Raw genomic sequence first — 16,449 nt, 5'->3', positions numbered from 1 at the left:
ATTTATTTTTTTTAACCCCTTCCCCAGCCGTTCTCCCCGCACGCTCTTAATCTGACAGCTCCCGATAATTAATCTGGCGCTGCGATAGGATTAGAGGGAGGGGAAGTGCGTCACGGGGTACGGAGTGGGGTTATGCTTTTGGTGAAAGTGTTGGGGGGGATGACAATAAAAAAAAGAAGATGGGAAATAGGTTGGTGTGTTCCCCGGGGGGGGTTGTGTCGGGAGCGAGCACGCGTGTGACGAGGCGCAGGGTGGGAGGGAGCGGCTGCGCCGAGCTGCTTGTCCTCCCTTTCTCTCAGCATCCTCCGGTGATCGGGAGGTGATACAGGCACAGCAGCATCCATGGCCTGCCCGTAGCCACAGCGCTTATTTTTTTATCTCCTTTTTATCCTGGCAGCTGAGCAACCCGGGGATCGGAGGCGTTTGAAGGTCTTGTGTGAAGCGGCTGGTTACTGGGATCGTATTCTCCTGGATTTTTTCAGGCTCCTTGGAAATTAAGGAATGCAATTCTGCCACCATGATGGAAGGTAGGTGACGGGCTAAGCGTGTCTTTCAGGATCGCTGGAGTTTTTAAGAAGCGATGGTGGAGGAAGGAGGATGCACTAAACCTGCTGTGTGTGAATCCTTTTAAAAAAGAATAATAATAAAAATAAAATCCTCCCCTCCCCCTAATCCCCATCAAACCAAAGCACCCTCCCCGCTGCTGGCGAGCTGGTGGATGGTGATATAATATCCAACCCCTCAGATTATTTGCAATTCAAGCCCTGTGTGGGCAGTTTGGGGGGGTGCAAACGCCTGGTGAAGCGGGCAGGGAGAGGGACCCCAGGCTGGGATGGGCTGCTCAGCATTAAAATCTTTTAAGCATTATTTTCTCCTCTGCTGGGAAACTCACTTTCTCAGCCTGACGTGATGCCCAGAGGATGCGTTTAAGTGTTATCTGTAGGCACAGCCTGATGACAGATGGGATTCTGTACGGATGAGCATCTTTTCAGTGGGAAACGGTGATATTTGAATTTAAGGTAATTTTTGCCATGTCGTATTGCTGGTTGGAAGATGCAGGTTCTGAGGATGAGGAAGGGGATGTCAAATTGAGGCTTCCCAGAATAAAAAGGGAAACGAGAAGAAAATATGGGCTCCAGGCACAAGCTACTTGGGGCAGCGTTGTGCGACTGTGCGTCTGCTCGGGTGTGGGAAAAGCCCCTGGGCATTTCTTAAAGACATTGTAACCTCTGTCATTTGTCTCAGCCATATGTAAAGCTATTTATTTTTCTATACATATAATGCTTTCTGGAGTCAGATGCAGGGAAATGAAGACTTTTACATTATTTTTTTGTTTGTTTATTTGGTTTTTTTGGTTTTTTTTTTAGGCAGAATAGGGGCTTCAGGGCCAACAAGATCAAAATATTCTGGTGTGGTTTGTTTGTTTGTTTGGGTTTTTTTGTTTTGTTTTTTGTGTGTGTGTGTGTGTGGTTTTTTTTTTAAATGGCCCATTGGCTGAGGCGGAAGGAGCCGCATCCAGCGCTGCCGGCACGTTAACCAGGCAGCTGCCCGGCCTCCCCGAGATGACAGGCAGAAATTGGTGTGTCCCTGGACATCACGGTCGGTTACCCTGTCCAAATTAACCCAGAAAGGCGTCAGGCTGTGTTTAACCAAGATGTCTTGTATTGCCTTAGAATATTTACCTAACCTTGGCAATTCAGGTGTTGTAATGGCCATGTGTGAACACACAGGAATTGCTGCTAGTTAAGGGAATTATTATTATTGTCCTTTGATATGAGGAAATGCCTTCAATGTCTTTAATACTGAGGTTTTAATTTTAGACTATGACATCAAAGTCATCCCCCCATGTTCACATACATGACACATGGGGAACCAGGCACACAAGAACGGGTAATTTTCGGCAAGATGTCATTAACAACGCGATTTCTCTCAAAAGCGCCTGCATTTGTGGAGGAATTAATGCAAATAAACTGAAGCTGGCCTGCTGTAATTCTTGCTTTGGGTTATTTGACTAGTTTTGTGACTGGTTGTTGGGCTCTGGCAGACGGAGAATTGTCTTTTGTGAACCGGTCTTGCATTGAGGGGAGAAAAAAATACCAGCCATAAAAATATTCCCCATTTTCTGTGACTTGTTAAACTGCTTAACATGTTGCTCCCCAACTAACTAATGCATACAGGAACCTGGGAGGGAGAAAATAGCATTAGAAGAAATAATTACTGCTTTTGATGAATTTTTAAACAGTTGGAAACTGGTTCTATTTGTGGAAGAGTGAAACTTTTGTCACCAATATCCTGCTAAAACATTGACACCTTGCAGGGACGTTTTATTTCAATTTAAGGATGCTTTCAAATATGCTTAGCTTAATTTGCTCTGAAACTTTTAAACCTGCACAACATACCTGTAGTTCCCTGTTGTAAACATATCAAAGTGATTCCTATTATGATTATAATTATTTAAATGGCTTGCAGTATGTCTCACCAGAGTGTTAGGCCCTGCTGGAAGCTGGGGAGGATCTGGACTCTGTCCACCCAGCACTCTCGGTGTGTGGAACACAGGGCCACCCGCCATTACCCGCAGCTGATGGGATGGACCCAACTCATCTGATGGTTTTTTGGATCCTCTTCTTCGGAAAGAAGAGAATTTATGTCCTTTGGAATGATGCAGGATGTACAATTTGTACTAATTTGTTCTGCATATGGAGAATATTTTCTCACTGTCCTAGTAGATGGGGAGAAAAAGTACATGTTTTTTGCTATATGCTTAAAAATCACAATGATATCTGAAAAACACAAGTGTGGACACTGTCTCAAGAAACCAGTACTTGCTGGGAGGAGGCCTAGACATGTGCCAGGTGGAAAAGGCTGTTGGGCATTGGAACAGGCTGCCCAGGGCAGTGGTGGAGTCACCATCCCTGGAGGGGTTGAACAGATGGTAGATGAGGTTCTCAGGGACATGGGGTAGAGGTGGACTTGGCAGTGTTGGGTTAATGGTTGGTAATATTAAAGGTCTTTTCTAACCAAAACAATTCCATGATTCTGTGTTTCAACCACCAGAAGCAGATGGTTGACCACCAGAAGTAGACTGTCTCCCAACTCTGTAGCATGGTGAGGTGCATTGCTGTTGGCTCAGTGTGTTGGAGGTGGTTTTGCTGTACTTGGCCTCACTCAGGTGGAAAGTAGGTGTTGGGTGTTGCTAACCCCCTCCCCAGCTTTGAATTCACAAAAATAACCGGCAGCAAATCTGTATTGTGTGTCAGCACAAGATCTGGGACCCAAAACACTGCTGGGAAGGTCCCACCACGGGCTGGAAAGGTCTCTGCATGTGTCAGTGTAGATGTGAGAGGTATTTAGATCTGCCCTTTGGTTGTTCAATAACTTACCAGCACTCAAAAGAGCACTGGGCATGTTGTTCAAGTAAACATCCCTGTGCAAGAACCAGTTTATCTCCTTTTTTTTGTTAACCCATCTGTTGCATCTCCAATGTACTGATGGTATTTTATGCTGCTTAATCAAGTTTTGAAATTGCTCCTGCGACATGTCACTCAAGCTACAAGCTCTGTGATGTTTGGAAAGATTAGACAACCACGTGGTTGATGGGAGCAGCTGTGGTCACGCTGGAGAAGGCAATTTCTTCTTCTTCTGTGGGAGACAGGACCTGTGTTTCTCCAGAGCCCAAACCAGACAGATGCTGGGGAGAACTTTCTAGGAGTGGACATTTCTGTGAACCTCTCTTCTCCAGGCTCTTTTTGCACATGTTTTGGGGGAGTTTGGTCACTCTGGGAACTTCCATGGATGACTGGCCACATCCAAAATGGCAAAAACTTTATTGCATCATCTTTGAGCAATGGATGTCTCCCGGCCTGATGTTTTCATCACGCTGAACTGGTAGTACTGGGACCAGAGGCATCTAATGGCACAGTAAAAAAGCCTTTTTCTTGATTAGGCAAGAAGATTGGCTTTATTATTTTTTAGATAGTCTTGTTTCAGTAAATGGTGTATTTAAATGTGCTTTTTTTGGGGGGGGTGGGCTGTGTGACTTGGCAAGGACATGAACTGGTAGAAACATTTGTTTTTTCCTTTGAGAATGCCCCAACCCCATTGTTGGCTATTAACATAAATTCAGGCATGGATAGCAAAACCGTCCCAGAAGATACATGAGGACTATAACATCAAATTAGGACCCCTATTTTCTACTATGTTGTTTGAGCAGTGACCATGGAGAGGCTCAGGACTTGCAGGAGCATCTCCAGCAGCTGAAGCAAAATCCAGACAGGGTTGTGGTTTATTTTTGGTAGAAAGGATACAAAATATGGCAAAATTCAATAATTTCATGTGCTGCAAAACAACAAAATGCCTCCTTGGAGGGGGGCCCTAGTTTAAATTGTACCCTTGGCCATCTCAAACCAGTGCCCAAACTAAACAACTTGGGTTTCTCTACCAATGCAGAAACTTTCAGCGTGATTCATTTGTCTTATCCGAATTTTAAAGACGCTTTAGGAAAAAAAATACAGGTTAAATCAGGTGTCTGTTCTTTTTGAACCTCCATCACAGTGTCTTAAGTGGAAAACATGGTTGTGTGTAGAAATACCCTTCCCTCAATGCAGGTATTGATGCTGCGAAGCTGCAGGTGGTATAAAATGTGATTTATTCATCACTCGTGCTAGGGATCACGACCTACTGCTGAGAGGGAAAACTGGGGAAGGAGGGAAAGGCAGAGCTGCTCCCCAAAACAGCCACCTTAAGCTATTTTCATGCCCAAAATTTGATGTATTAGACTTTCACTAAAGATCCTTCTGCCCTTGGGAAGTCGATGGGGATGCGATGCCGGCAAAGCTTGCACGTGGCAGAATTCACATTTTCTGTGGTGGCCCAATATACCCACCTATTATTTGGGGTTTTTTTAAACTTTACGACCGTATATTTGAGTTTCTGCAGGTTCAGTAGAAAAAGGCAAACACCTGAGTGTGCAGTTTGTTTGTCAGCGAGCAGGACAAAGCGCAGCCCTGTTTGCACCACCAGCTATTGAACAGCCGCGGCTGTCTGTTTTTAATAGAAATTCAGTTGCAGGCTGATGCTTCTAGGGGCTTTTGGAGGTTTTTTTGCTTTATCTGTGTGAATGGAAGAGGAGTAAGACTTGCAGTGCTTACAGCTACTGTTAGTTTGGTTTGGTTTAGTTTTTCCACTTACATCCTCATAGAATGATTTATTTTGATTTTCACTTTAGTTTCAGGCGTGTTTATAATTTTACAGATGCTCACCAGGAAGCTGCCAGTGATTTTGGGGCTTTTCTTTGGGATCAGCCATGGAGCTCCTACCCTGTCCTCCACCCCAATCTCCTCCCTGCACAGCAGTGGGAAGGGGAAGTCCCCACCATGTCCCTATTTACACTGGATTAGTGTTGTCTATGATAATATTGTTTGAAGGCAGTAAGGTACCTGGACGAGAAAATCCTACTTTGCAGTCTGTATTATCTGGGAGCCATTCCTGACCCATCCCAGCCTCAGAAAAGCATTCCTGACTTTGATGCATCCTTCTTTACATTTAAATTAGTTTTGTTTTGATTTTTTTTTAAGGAGAATTATTGAGGGGAAAAAAAATCTCTTAAATTCTCCACCTGCTTAGTACAGGGAATTTAAAACATCAACTTGAGATAAATGTCATAATGTGTAGGATGTGTGGAAATAATCTCGCAGGGAGGTTTGGGATGGTTGATCTGAGGAGGACGGGAGGAGCGGGGATGTCCTCATCACCCAGCTGGAGGACCTCATGCAACCCCACAAATAAATTGCTTTTCTAAAGTTGGATCTATAGAAATAATTAAAGATGGACCTTGTTTTTAGAGTCAGTTAGTAATATGTGGGTGTCAGGCTTATAAATGCATGTGTGTATGTCAGTGGGCATTTGATCTGTGCTTCCCTTAAAATATGTATGTATATAAACTATATCAAAATCATCCCTAAAGATCTGCACCCACTCCCTGGGCCCAGGCTTGGGGTGGTCAGTGGATGGGTGCAGACCCAGCTTCTGGGGGCTGTTTTATTGATTTGTTATTACTGGCATATAATTGATGAAAAATAACTTTCCTTGTGTATTTTGTTGTCAACAAATTTAAAAACTGTGGTGTTGCTGGAAACAGTCTTACAGGGACCTTGGCGCTGGTGGGGTTTGTTTGGAGCTGGTGGCATTGATAATGAGCACATCTGGGGCACTTTTAGGTCCCTTCAAAACATCAAAGGACTTAATTTTAAATATCTTTTTTTTGAGTTTTGCAAGGGTTTGGCATGGTTTTGGTGTTACTGTGGAAGATGCAAAAGAAGCCTGTGTAAGTTATTAATAATAAGGTCGTTTATGGTTCATGTTACCTGGTTCCTTTCACCTGGGGACCTCAAGCTCTGTCACACTGTGTGGTTCATCTGCAGGGAGACCGATGGGTGGAAGAAGCTCTATTGGTTTTGTTAAATGATCCCTGGAAATGAAACCTTTCCATGGGCTGGGTCTCCAGCTTTTATTTTTATTATAGTTGTACTATTGCCATGATTAACTGTGTCTTTAAAATTGAGGTATTAATTCAACAGCAGGCTGTGGGAGGAACAGGATGGGTAGAGGAACTGGATAAAGTGTCTTGTCGTGCTTCATTTTGGGCATAAATCTTCTTCATATGCAAATGTGAATATTGAAATTTTTTTTGGATTACCAAATTGAGAGCAAGTGATGCTTTTTGGTGTCCCCAAGGAAGTGGCTCCTGTGCCATGCAGGTGACAAACCCACCTTGCCAGTCTGGGTGTCCTCTTCTCCACCTGGGAATGGGTCCTTTGGGGTCATGGAGGTGTTGGCTGCAGCAAGGTGGCCTCAGTGGCCCAGTCATGGAAGGATGTTTCTTAGTGTCAGGCCTAGGCAAGGATTTTGGTGGGTTTCAATAAGTCTTTGCAGTCCTACTATTTATGCAGAAAGCAAAGTTGGTGTGTTTTTCATAGAAAATTGTCAAAATAATTGCTGGGAGTCTGCAGTGTGTGTGGAGTCAATGGGGTTTTAAGGAGATGCCTCTCAAACAGGGCTGGGAGCATCATTGTCTGCCTTTCCTGTTACACCAAAACCCTAAAATCCCCTAAAAATAGAAATTCTTGTGCTGTTTGGGAGGAAGAGCCTGTCCCGGACAGCTTCTTAAATAGCACAGCAACCTTTAGAAATGCATCTGGGTTTTTTGTGCGTGTGCCAGCTGTGGATGAAAGCCACAACTGTATCCAGATTTAATTTACTGACAATATTGGTGGGGACGTTTGTGTCCCGTGTCCCTCAGTTGCTGCACACCCGGGGTCTCTGAAAACTGATATTAAAAAATCTAATATTTGAGGAGAACAGACAGTGAGCAATTCCTGCAGCTGTTTTACTGGGGTTGGTGAATAACCCATGAGCAACAATTTGTATCCTTCTGATGCTAAATTGTCCTGAAATGCTCAGCTTCATTGCAGAAGAAAAATGAACTGACATCCTGTGTGTTGAGATGCATCCTGCTGATGCTGCCCTTTGCTTTTGGGATGCCTGGAGCTGCTGGCCTGGTCCCCGAGCCTTGCTTTGCAGTGATGCTGATATTTTTGCACTGGGCCTTGTCATAGGGGAACGTCAGACCTATATTTATATGGAGTACAGACTTTAAAATATATATTCCATATTTTATATGGAATATAGAAAATATATGGGTTATAAATGTATTTTCACATCTTAGGGTATATTGCTGTACACTGGGGCTGCAGTTAAAGGCTCAGGTCTCATCCTTGTGCTGTAGATGCATAACTTATTTGAACTGGACTGTGCCTGCAAAGTGAAGGATCGGTCTGATGCCCAGACACAGGTTTTGTCTCTGGGTGTATTTAAAAAGCTGGTGTGTGCTCCTTCGCCGTACCGAGCAGGGATTTTGGCTTGAGGGTTGTGCCGTTTCCCAGCCCTTCGAAGTCCTGACTTGGACCACAGTGATGAATATTTGTGTGGTTTGCAAAGGGAAGAAGGTGTGGAGCAAAGAGAGGAGGAAAGACATGAGGGTTCTGGGAGCCCAAACCACTCTGGGTACATGGGGATGAGTGCTTGGTGCTCCAGGTCAGGCAGGACGCATCTGTCAGCAACCACAAACCCAGAGGTGGCCACTTGGCCAAGGCACTTTCTCTGCTATCTTCTTCACACCTAGTAGCTAGAATAAGATGTGTATTTTTGGAAAGGTGTTGAATATTAATTTAAAAAGTCCTTAGCCAGAGTTCAGTGTGACCTCTTCAGAGGTTTAATTACTCTCATGGTTGAAAATGTGACTGTATTTCTGAAAACTCTTGTTCTCCTTGATGATGGTGACCAAGATCATTGTTGCTGAATGTCCCCAGTGAAAGGTGGTGTGAACCACATCCCAAAATTGCATTATTCACAATGCTCAGGAGCCTGGGACCCTGAGCCAGGAGCAACCACTCCTACTGTAGGAGAAAATGATACCAGAGCAGTCACTTGCAATGTTTTATTTTATTCAGACTTATTTGTGATCTTGTTTTCAGGCTTTCAAATACTGTTAGTCCTTCAGTACCTTCCAATTGAAATTTCTGCTAAGGAGCAAACTTGTCAGCATTTATTTTTTAAAAAACTAAAGAAACAAACCCACAACTGTTGTTGCTCACTTTTCAAGTCTCTCCTTTCCTGAAAGCCACAGGCAAGACACCAGCAATGTTCTACTCTGGCAGAAAGTGACGGAAGTGGCAGTGAGGCCACCATCCCTTTTTCCTCATTTGTTCGTTTTTCTGAGAGGGAGAAACTGTTGTAAGCGTGTGTAAGATTGTAATACATGTCTGTGGGACTTTGCTAACTAGGTATATTTTTTTTTTCGGTACCTTGGAAGCCAAATAGGGCCAAGACCTTTAATTCCTGGGTAGCTTGTTATCAAATATGCCTTTGTTTTCCCCCCACCATGGCAAAGCTAAATATAGTGGTTTAGGGGCAGTTTGCACTGGAAACTATTGGTTTACGGGGATTAAAAATATATATATATATATATATATATATATATAGTGATAGAAATATATATAAGTATAGTGAGATCATACGGAGCTGGGTGTGCAGGCAGCACTGTATGTCTTCTGAAGGGGCAACAATTGTTTGTTTTAAAAATGACTTTTTATGTATTTTGAGGTACCAAAGCAAGTAAGCTCCCATGGGTGATTCCCCCAGCCTTTTTGAAGGGGTTTTCCAGCAAATTTTCAGGAAAGTACATTTCTTGACTGGTTAAAACACAGACTTTTCTTGTGTGGGGAGATCACTAAGTCTGGTCCTTGCCCTGGTGAGCTGCCGGTTTCTAAACCTCCCAACCAGCCAAATATCAATCAAAATTATCATCGTTAAAAGAATCTTCAATTCTAGGTAACCCTTCCCATTTGAAACCAAGGTTTGTTCACAGGTCAGATGTCCATCACCCTGGGGGTTTGTGTTCCTGCTGGGAAGCCCAACTGTCCCTTGGCCCCATCTCCAAGGGGCTAGTGGTGGTCCCTTCCCTGAGCCAAGGGTGGTGGTTTCAATCAGTGTGACTTGGGACAAAACCCACTGTATGTGCTGCTGTTAAAGCCCAGGAGATGCCCTTACTCCCTGAGCTGCTCCCACGACACCTTCCTTCTTTGTCTGAGTGTCAATGTGCGGTGGTGATGGTTGATTTGAAGCAAAGTACTCTCATCTGGCCTCAGGATGTGTAGATGCAGCACTTAGGGACATGGTTTAGCAGTGCACTTGACAGTGTCAGGTTTGTGGTCAGACTCAATGATCTTAAAGGTGTTTTCCAACCTAAATGATTGTATGAGTCTCTTTGGAAAGAAGTTCCGGTTTGTTGGTTTGTTTTGGGGGGTGGGGGCGTATAAGATGAGACGAGCTGTAATAAATATTTTTTTTTTTTTTTTTGTTAAATGGGTAAGAGTTGTCTTCATTGTGTCCATTCTGGGAGTTGTGGTCATGGAGGATGTCCTTGTACTGTGAAGGATGGGGCATCTTGGCTGGTGGAGCAAATGCTGGAGCAGATCCATAGCAGTGATCAACAGCACTTGCTGGGGACAGGGAGCTGGAGAGTGTGACTTTTTTCCTGCTAGACAAAGGAAACCTTGAGATTTGAAGGCAAAAAAATGAACAAAAGTCAACTTGAAATAAAGAGGGAGTTTAGAATTATTTCCTCAAGGGAATAAGAAGGTTGTTATTGACCGAGAAGACAGACATTTTGTTTAAAAGACCTGACATGAGTTTATGTCACTTTGCACAGAGGATGGGAGGTTAATTCCAGAAATATCTGCCCCCTTGTTAAGGGTATTTAGAGGGAGACCACAGCAGAGAAAATGCAAAGCTATTTTCTGTGCCAGGAGCCTGGCAAAGCCCTTTGCCTTGGCTGGGGACTGATGTGAGACTGGGAAATACAAACACTGCTGGTTAAAAAGTGAACCTTTACTAAAGCTGGGTCTACTGCCATAGCTGGGATGCACCATTTTGAACTAGGAAAGACACCAGGTAGCCTGGCTGCTGTTTGCTGATGGTCCGTCCTCTCTTCTCTAGAGTCAGGTCTGCAATTAGACTTGTAAATGAAGGCGGTTAAAATATTAATGACTGTACCGAGGCAGGATGCGAGGGCTCAGCTCCCCGCCACGTTAACCCTGATGGAAGGCTGATAATGAGTTTTAATGCAAAGGTTGGTTAAGGTAAGACATTGGAAGTGTTATGAAGATGTATCCTGATTTAATTACTTATAAGGTGGGCAAAACCAAAAATAACACGGACTGAAGCAATGCAGTTACTGAGAGCTGACTGTTCTGCTACTGAGGCTGTGGCAGTTGAGAATCCCTGGTTTTTGTAATGTACTAAACATGTCCCATTTCATGCATCATATATCATCAGAGCAGGCTGTTGCTGTGTTAAACCAGGAGAAATTTCTTCTGGGCTGATCTGCAAAGAGTGTTTGGGGTGCTGCTGTTCAGATTTAGTTGGGGCTCGCTGTGGTTACACCCTCTCTACTTAAAATTTAACGTATCATTTGACTTCTTCCTCTGGATATGACTTGGGTAATTCAGTAGTTTTGTTGTGCCTTCATTTTTCTTTTGCTGAGTGAAGGCAGGATCATTATTTCTTTAGTAAAGCAAGCCAACAGCAAATCCAGAGTCCTTTGGCTGTGACATGTCGTCAGGCTTCCACCCCTTTGGACGCAGAGAAGTAATTCAGTAAGAGCGCACAGGTTTGTGTGCGGTGGGGAAAACAAGTTACTCAAATCCAGCTCCAAGCCATGTGCAAAAATATTCCACACAACTAAAACAAAGAAAAAAACGCCAACCTAATGGTGATTAGTTCGTATTCCCCCTTATTTCTCCTCCTTCTTCCTTTCATCCCCTGCTTCCTGGGTACTTTGGTCTTGAGTCTCTGGCATGGCAATAGATAACATTTATCTTCAGGCACAGACTTAACTAGAACTAATTGCAATTATATTTTTTTCCATCACAAAAGAGCATTTAAGACAAAGATGTTCTCACTGCTGTCTCCTGTTCGAGAGGTGTGCTGTTTTTATGAGACCCATCCTCATGAGCAAGCAGCTCTTCTTCCAGGGACACCCCTTAATATCTGGGGGTCCAGAAGCAGCAGCTGCTCGAGCCCCAGGTTTGTTAGAACAGGGTTATTTTTCTTCTAGAGGTGTTAAGTCTTCAATATAGAAAATAAGATGTTGATAGTGTTTTTTTTAAGAGTAAAGCACAGAAAGCTCCATAGTGTTAAATACTAATTCATGTTTCTCAGAATTCTTAAGTATACTAGGAAAAAAAAAAAGGATAATAGTAAATAAAAGGTGAATAATGCCCCTCTGATTCAGAGAGCCATTAGGGTTTGAAATGAGATCCATGCCACATGATTGTTATTTCAGCCTGGTCTTGTGGCTGCTCTTTAAGTAAGAGCATTTAAAGACATTTGGCTTGAGGCCTTACTGCAGCACCTGAAGCTGTTGTACCTCGGAGGGGCCGGTGGCTTCATCCGTGTTTGTCCTCTGTGGCAAGGCTGGTTTTGTGGCTGTTGATGTGTTTTCGGGCATTGTTGGTGTTCCTGAGGTATACAGCACATGGATCACTCTGGGCTGTTGTGCATGAGGTTTGTTGGGGAAAACTTGCTGCAGGCAGCGGAGATGTCAAATACGTCCATTTGCAAACATTTTAGTCTAATGTCCCCTCCAGAAGAAGGATGTTACACTGATTCTTGAGCGGGACATGTGGTGTTTGGTGCTGCCTTTGCTGGTGTTTTCTCCAACTCGCACATGTGATGGCTTGGTGTGGTGGTGGCTCTTACTGGTGTCACCATGTCCCTTCAAAGACCATAAACTAAACCACTGCTGAAAGTAATATCTGACATTTTCTGCTTGGAGACTGGGAACAGCCCAGCTTTACCTCAGCCTCACAGAATGAACTATGCAGAATGAAATCAGCTGTTAAGCCTTAAAATAGTGGTGAGGAGTCCAGTAGTTGCCAGTGGGAAGGCAGAGTTCATCCCTGAGGTTCTTAAGGACATGGTTTAGTACCAGTATTAGGTTAATGGTTGGACTTGAGGGTCTCTTCCCATCAAAATTATTCTATGCCTGCTCTTCCTCTGTGGTGCTATAAAACCAGCATCAAAACTCAAGCTTTGTCCTGACCTTTGCCCGATACAAGGCACAGTTTTAAGCTGAGATTAAAACAGAAATGTGCTGCCTGCCCCACAGTTGCTTCTGAAATACAGGTAGGGACTTCTGTAACTCTTATTGTTGTGTACTTGAGTGCATGGATGCTTCTCCTGTGAGAATTATAGTATTAGGGTTCTTATGAGGAAGGAAATCCACAGTGTGAATGGATGGGTAGGGGACTAGGAAGGCCACAGCTTCAGGGATTTAAGTCCTCCTCGCCTGGTGCTGACAAAAGCCAGGTACCACATGGCACCTGTCTTTATCACTCTGGTACTCAGGGTGGCCTGGGATGCCTCTGATGGGATTGTCACAGGGAGATTCAGCTCTCTGGGTCTTCCTGCTGGAGAGTGGTTTGAATCTGGTGCCCAGTGCTGCTTGATGGGGAGAGGTGAGATTTGATCTCTTTAGAGAGCACAACATGAGCAGTGATTTCAGCTCCGCCCTGCTCTGAACCATCCCTTGATGCCTCACATGGAGACGTGGTATTGTCTTCTTTCATGCCTTTCTTTCTGATGCCTCACTGCCTCTTCTTTGCTCTGTCTCTCACTTACCATGATTACTCTTTCAGCAGTAATTCTGTCTTGTCCTGTGAGGTTCCCCTGAACCTGTAGTGTTCCCATATACTGTTCCCTCCATGGACATTTAAAAGATGTATCGATGAGGTTCTTAGGGGCATGGTTTAGTGCTAGATTTATGTCATGGTTGGACTCGCTGATCTTAAGGGTCACATCTGACCAAAATGATTCTATGATGCTGTGACAAGATCTTATTATTATTACTTTCTATAAGGATGACTCTTGCCAGGACTGACTTTTTATGGTGCTTCAGCTCCTAAAACCAACGGAAATGAGGCTTGAGGACCAGAGCGTGCAACATTCCTCTGTGCACAACTCTCAATCTGTCCCTGTACCATCAGATGGGGTGTTTCCAACAGTTCTTGGGGCTGGGGTTGACCATGCTGAGAGACACAAGCTCCTCTGAGCTCCAGCCACCCACTAGAGCTGTCCTGGAAAATCACTGCATTGTCCCTCACCGAATCATGGACCTCTCTGGTGTCACCATCAGGAGACAGGCAGCCAGTGGCCTTTGGCAGGGGACCTGCTCCACTCACTGGTCTTGACAACCATCTTCAAAGAAGGCTTTCATTTTTATTCTGCCTTTCCAAAATATTCCTTTTTCCCCTCAATCATTACCATTTGAAGCAGATGGTGGGCCTATTATATAACAGAGCAGAAGGCTTTGCTACAAAACTTGACCAAATTGGGTGCTTCTTCAGACAAGACTACCCAACAAGTCATTTCTTGGGTTTTCAGCCCTCCCTGTTCTACTTTGAGTTTGGAGGATGAAGTTATTTTAGGGGCCGTGAGATCAATGGAAACCTTCCTCAGTTATTAATAACTCACTTGAGTCTTGAAGAAATTGCAGGAAAGCTGAAAGGCACAGTGTAGTAAAACCAAAGCTGTCCACCCAAGGTTGCAGGATGAGCCCATGACCAGGCTGGACGGGGCTCTGAGGAATCTGATCTGGGTGAAGATTTCCCTGCTCATGGCAGAGATTGGACTGGGTGAGCTTTATAGTCCCTTCCAACCCAAACTATTCCATGATTCTATGCTGCATCCATGCAGCTATATCTGACCTGCAGTGCTTCATATTTGGGTGACTTCCAGACCAAGGCTACATACCCTGGAGCTGCAAAAGGAGGAGACCAGAAATAGTTGTTCTAGACTCAAGGGCCATGGTTTATATTGGCTGCTTTGTCCACCAGGATCTCTAAATTAATTGCTATTATGATGCTGGCAACAACTGCATGACAAGCGTGTCAGGCAGCTTCCGGACACAGCTGGATCTTGGCGTTGCCTGGATGGCCACCACCGGCAGAAAATCATCTGCTAGCTTAAAATGCTCCAAATCCCAGCCTTGGTGCACTTGCTGCAAACCTGTATTAAAAATCCCTCTCCTGGATAGATCTTAGGCTGGAAAAGGGGGAGAAGCTTACAGAAATCCACTTTGCTACATCTGTTTTTAAAAGTGGTGGGGCTGCAGCCACTGCCCTAATGGGCTCTGGGGCTTCCTGACTGGCTCCAGCCTCGTTGGTATGAGGCTTCATTTTAAGTACCGTGTAGATAAAGGATCAGTGCGGAAGATAACTAAAATCACAGTTTAAATATTGTTTGTTTGTTTGTTTTCTTGGTGTGTGGGGTTTATTTTGCTTGGTGGTGGTGGTTGTTTTTTACACCAAAGAGGGATTTCCCCACCGTGCATTAGTAACCCCACGCAGCACAGCAAAGGGGTGTACAATTAAGACAGTAAGCCTGGAAATATTAACTGTGAAACATGTAGCCACACATGCTGAGATCAAGTTAATAAGTGTCAAGTGAATAAATAAAAGGCGTAAGCAAATGTACACACTACCTGCACAGTCCTGCTGGTGGTTTATTGGGTTTGAGTCTTTCTTTTTTAACGTAATTTATGAATTACAGCTGACAAGAGAATAAGGGAACTTTTGGAGGATTTATTTGAAACACGATTAATATTGGATTCTTATTTATATTCCTTCTCTCCCCAGGATTGAAAAAACGTACAAGGAAGGCCTTTGGTATACGCAAGAAAGAAAAGGATACTGATTCCACGTAAGTCAATGAGAAATAAAGCACATTAATATATAATGCTGCTGGGGAGAAGTGATGCCAGGGTGCCAGGACAGGAAGGAAGTCGACGCATCACAGGCATTTGTCATCCTTGGATCAAATCCCATAGTAAAAAGTACATTCAAGCCATTTCCCCTCGTATATCCAGTGACCAACAAATAAGATATTTTCTCAGTGGCGCTGTAGAGATAATAACGCCAGTTCTCCACGCGCTTGCAATTTACGGTGACAGTTAGCGGTGATCAGGAGAAAATTACTCCTCTGAGAGTTTCAGCAGATTAATCTCTGCCCAAACTACTGATTTGCCCATCTGCTGAGATCTTTTTAGATGCAAATTCAATTTAAACGGATGCCCGTGCAGGCAGCAAGACTGCTGGTGGAGCGAAGGGCTGGGTGGCTGGGGCAGGGGCAGGATAGTGCTTTTGCTTCACATCTGGCAGGGGTTTCCCCCACATCTGGCAAGGGTTTCCCCCCATATCTGGTGGGGGATGCTGTGTACGGGTGCAGAACTGCTGGTGCAGTCCTCCTGGGGAGGGCTCTTGGCTGCCCTTGATGTGGTTTTGGGGGAGATGTTGCCCAGCTGGGTGGTAAAGGAGCCTGTGCATTGGGGACAGAGCCCTACTCCTGTGTCTGCAGCATCACTTAGGCCTTTCAGGAGGTGCTTTGTGTCAGGAACAGCAGAAAACATCTGGGTTTTTCCTTTTTCTTTTTTAAAATGTGGGGTTTTTTTCTGAGCTATTTTATATCTCAGCAGAGGTTGGGAAGGTTTCCCATGCAAAGGGGCAGCTGCTGCAGGTCTGGTTGTGCCCCTGGACTGCAGCGAGTCTGGCTGCACTGGCACCTGCGGGTCTTTGCCCACTAAGGGCATGCAAAAATTATGGGGGGACATGGAGCGCATCCTGAAAGAGGGCTGTTGTCCCGCGGGCAGAGGGAGTTTATCACTGAGAATGGTGGCTGTCCATCCACCAGGCAGGCTGTGGGACAGCCAGTATCTCTAGATGTGTACAGCATCATTTATAAATTATCAGAAAAACGGGCAGAACGCAGGCTGCTTGCATCTTCCTCTTCTGCTCATGGAAAAATGATGGGGCCAGGTCTGGATCCTGTCTTTAA

At 44.5% G+C, this 16,449-nt stretch overlaps 1 protein-coding gene across 1 annotated transcript in view; it reads left to right on the top strand.

Annotated features, from left to right (window-relative positions):
* Positions 1-259: 259 nt before the first annotated feature.
* SGIP1 (SH3GL interacting endocytic adaptor 1) overlaps positions 260-16,449 on the top strand; it is a 52,409-nt gene continuing 36,219 nt past the window's right edge. Inside the window, exons 1-2 of the mRNA XM_065842438.2 lie at positions 260-527; positions 15,255-15,318. Of these exons, the coding sequence (XP_065698510.2) occupies positions 518-527; positions 15,255-15,318 (74 nt within the window). The 5' untranslated portion in view covers positions 260-517. The remainder of the gene's footprint in view (positions 528-15,254; positions 15,319-16,449) is intronic.

The sequence above is a fragment of the Patagioenas fasciata genome, chromosome 6 (genome assembly GCF_037038585.1).
Source record: "Patagioenas fasciata isolate bPatFas1 chromosome 6, bPatFas1.hap1, whole genome shotgun sequence".
In the NCBI taxonomy this organism is placed as follows: Eukaryota; Metazoa; Chordata; class Aves; order Columbiformes; family Columbidae; genus Patagioenas; species Patagioenas fasciata.
The sequence above is the reverse complement of the archived record's forward strand: the minus strand, read 5'-3'. Positions and strand labels throughout refer to the sequence as shown.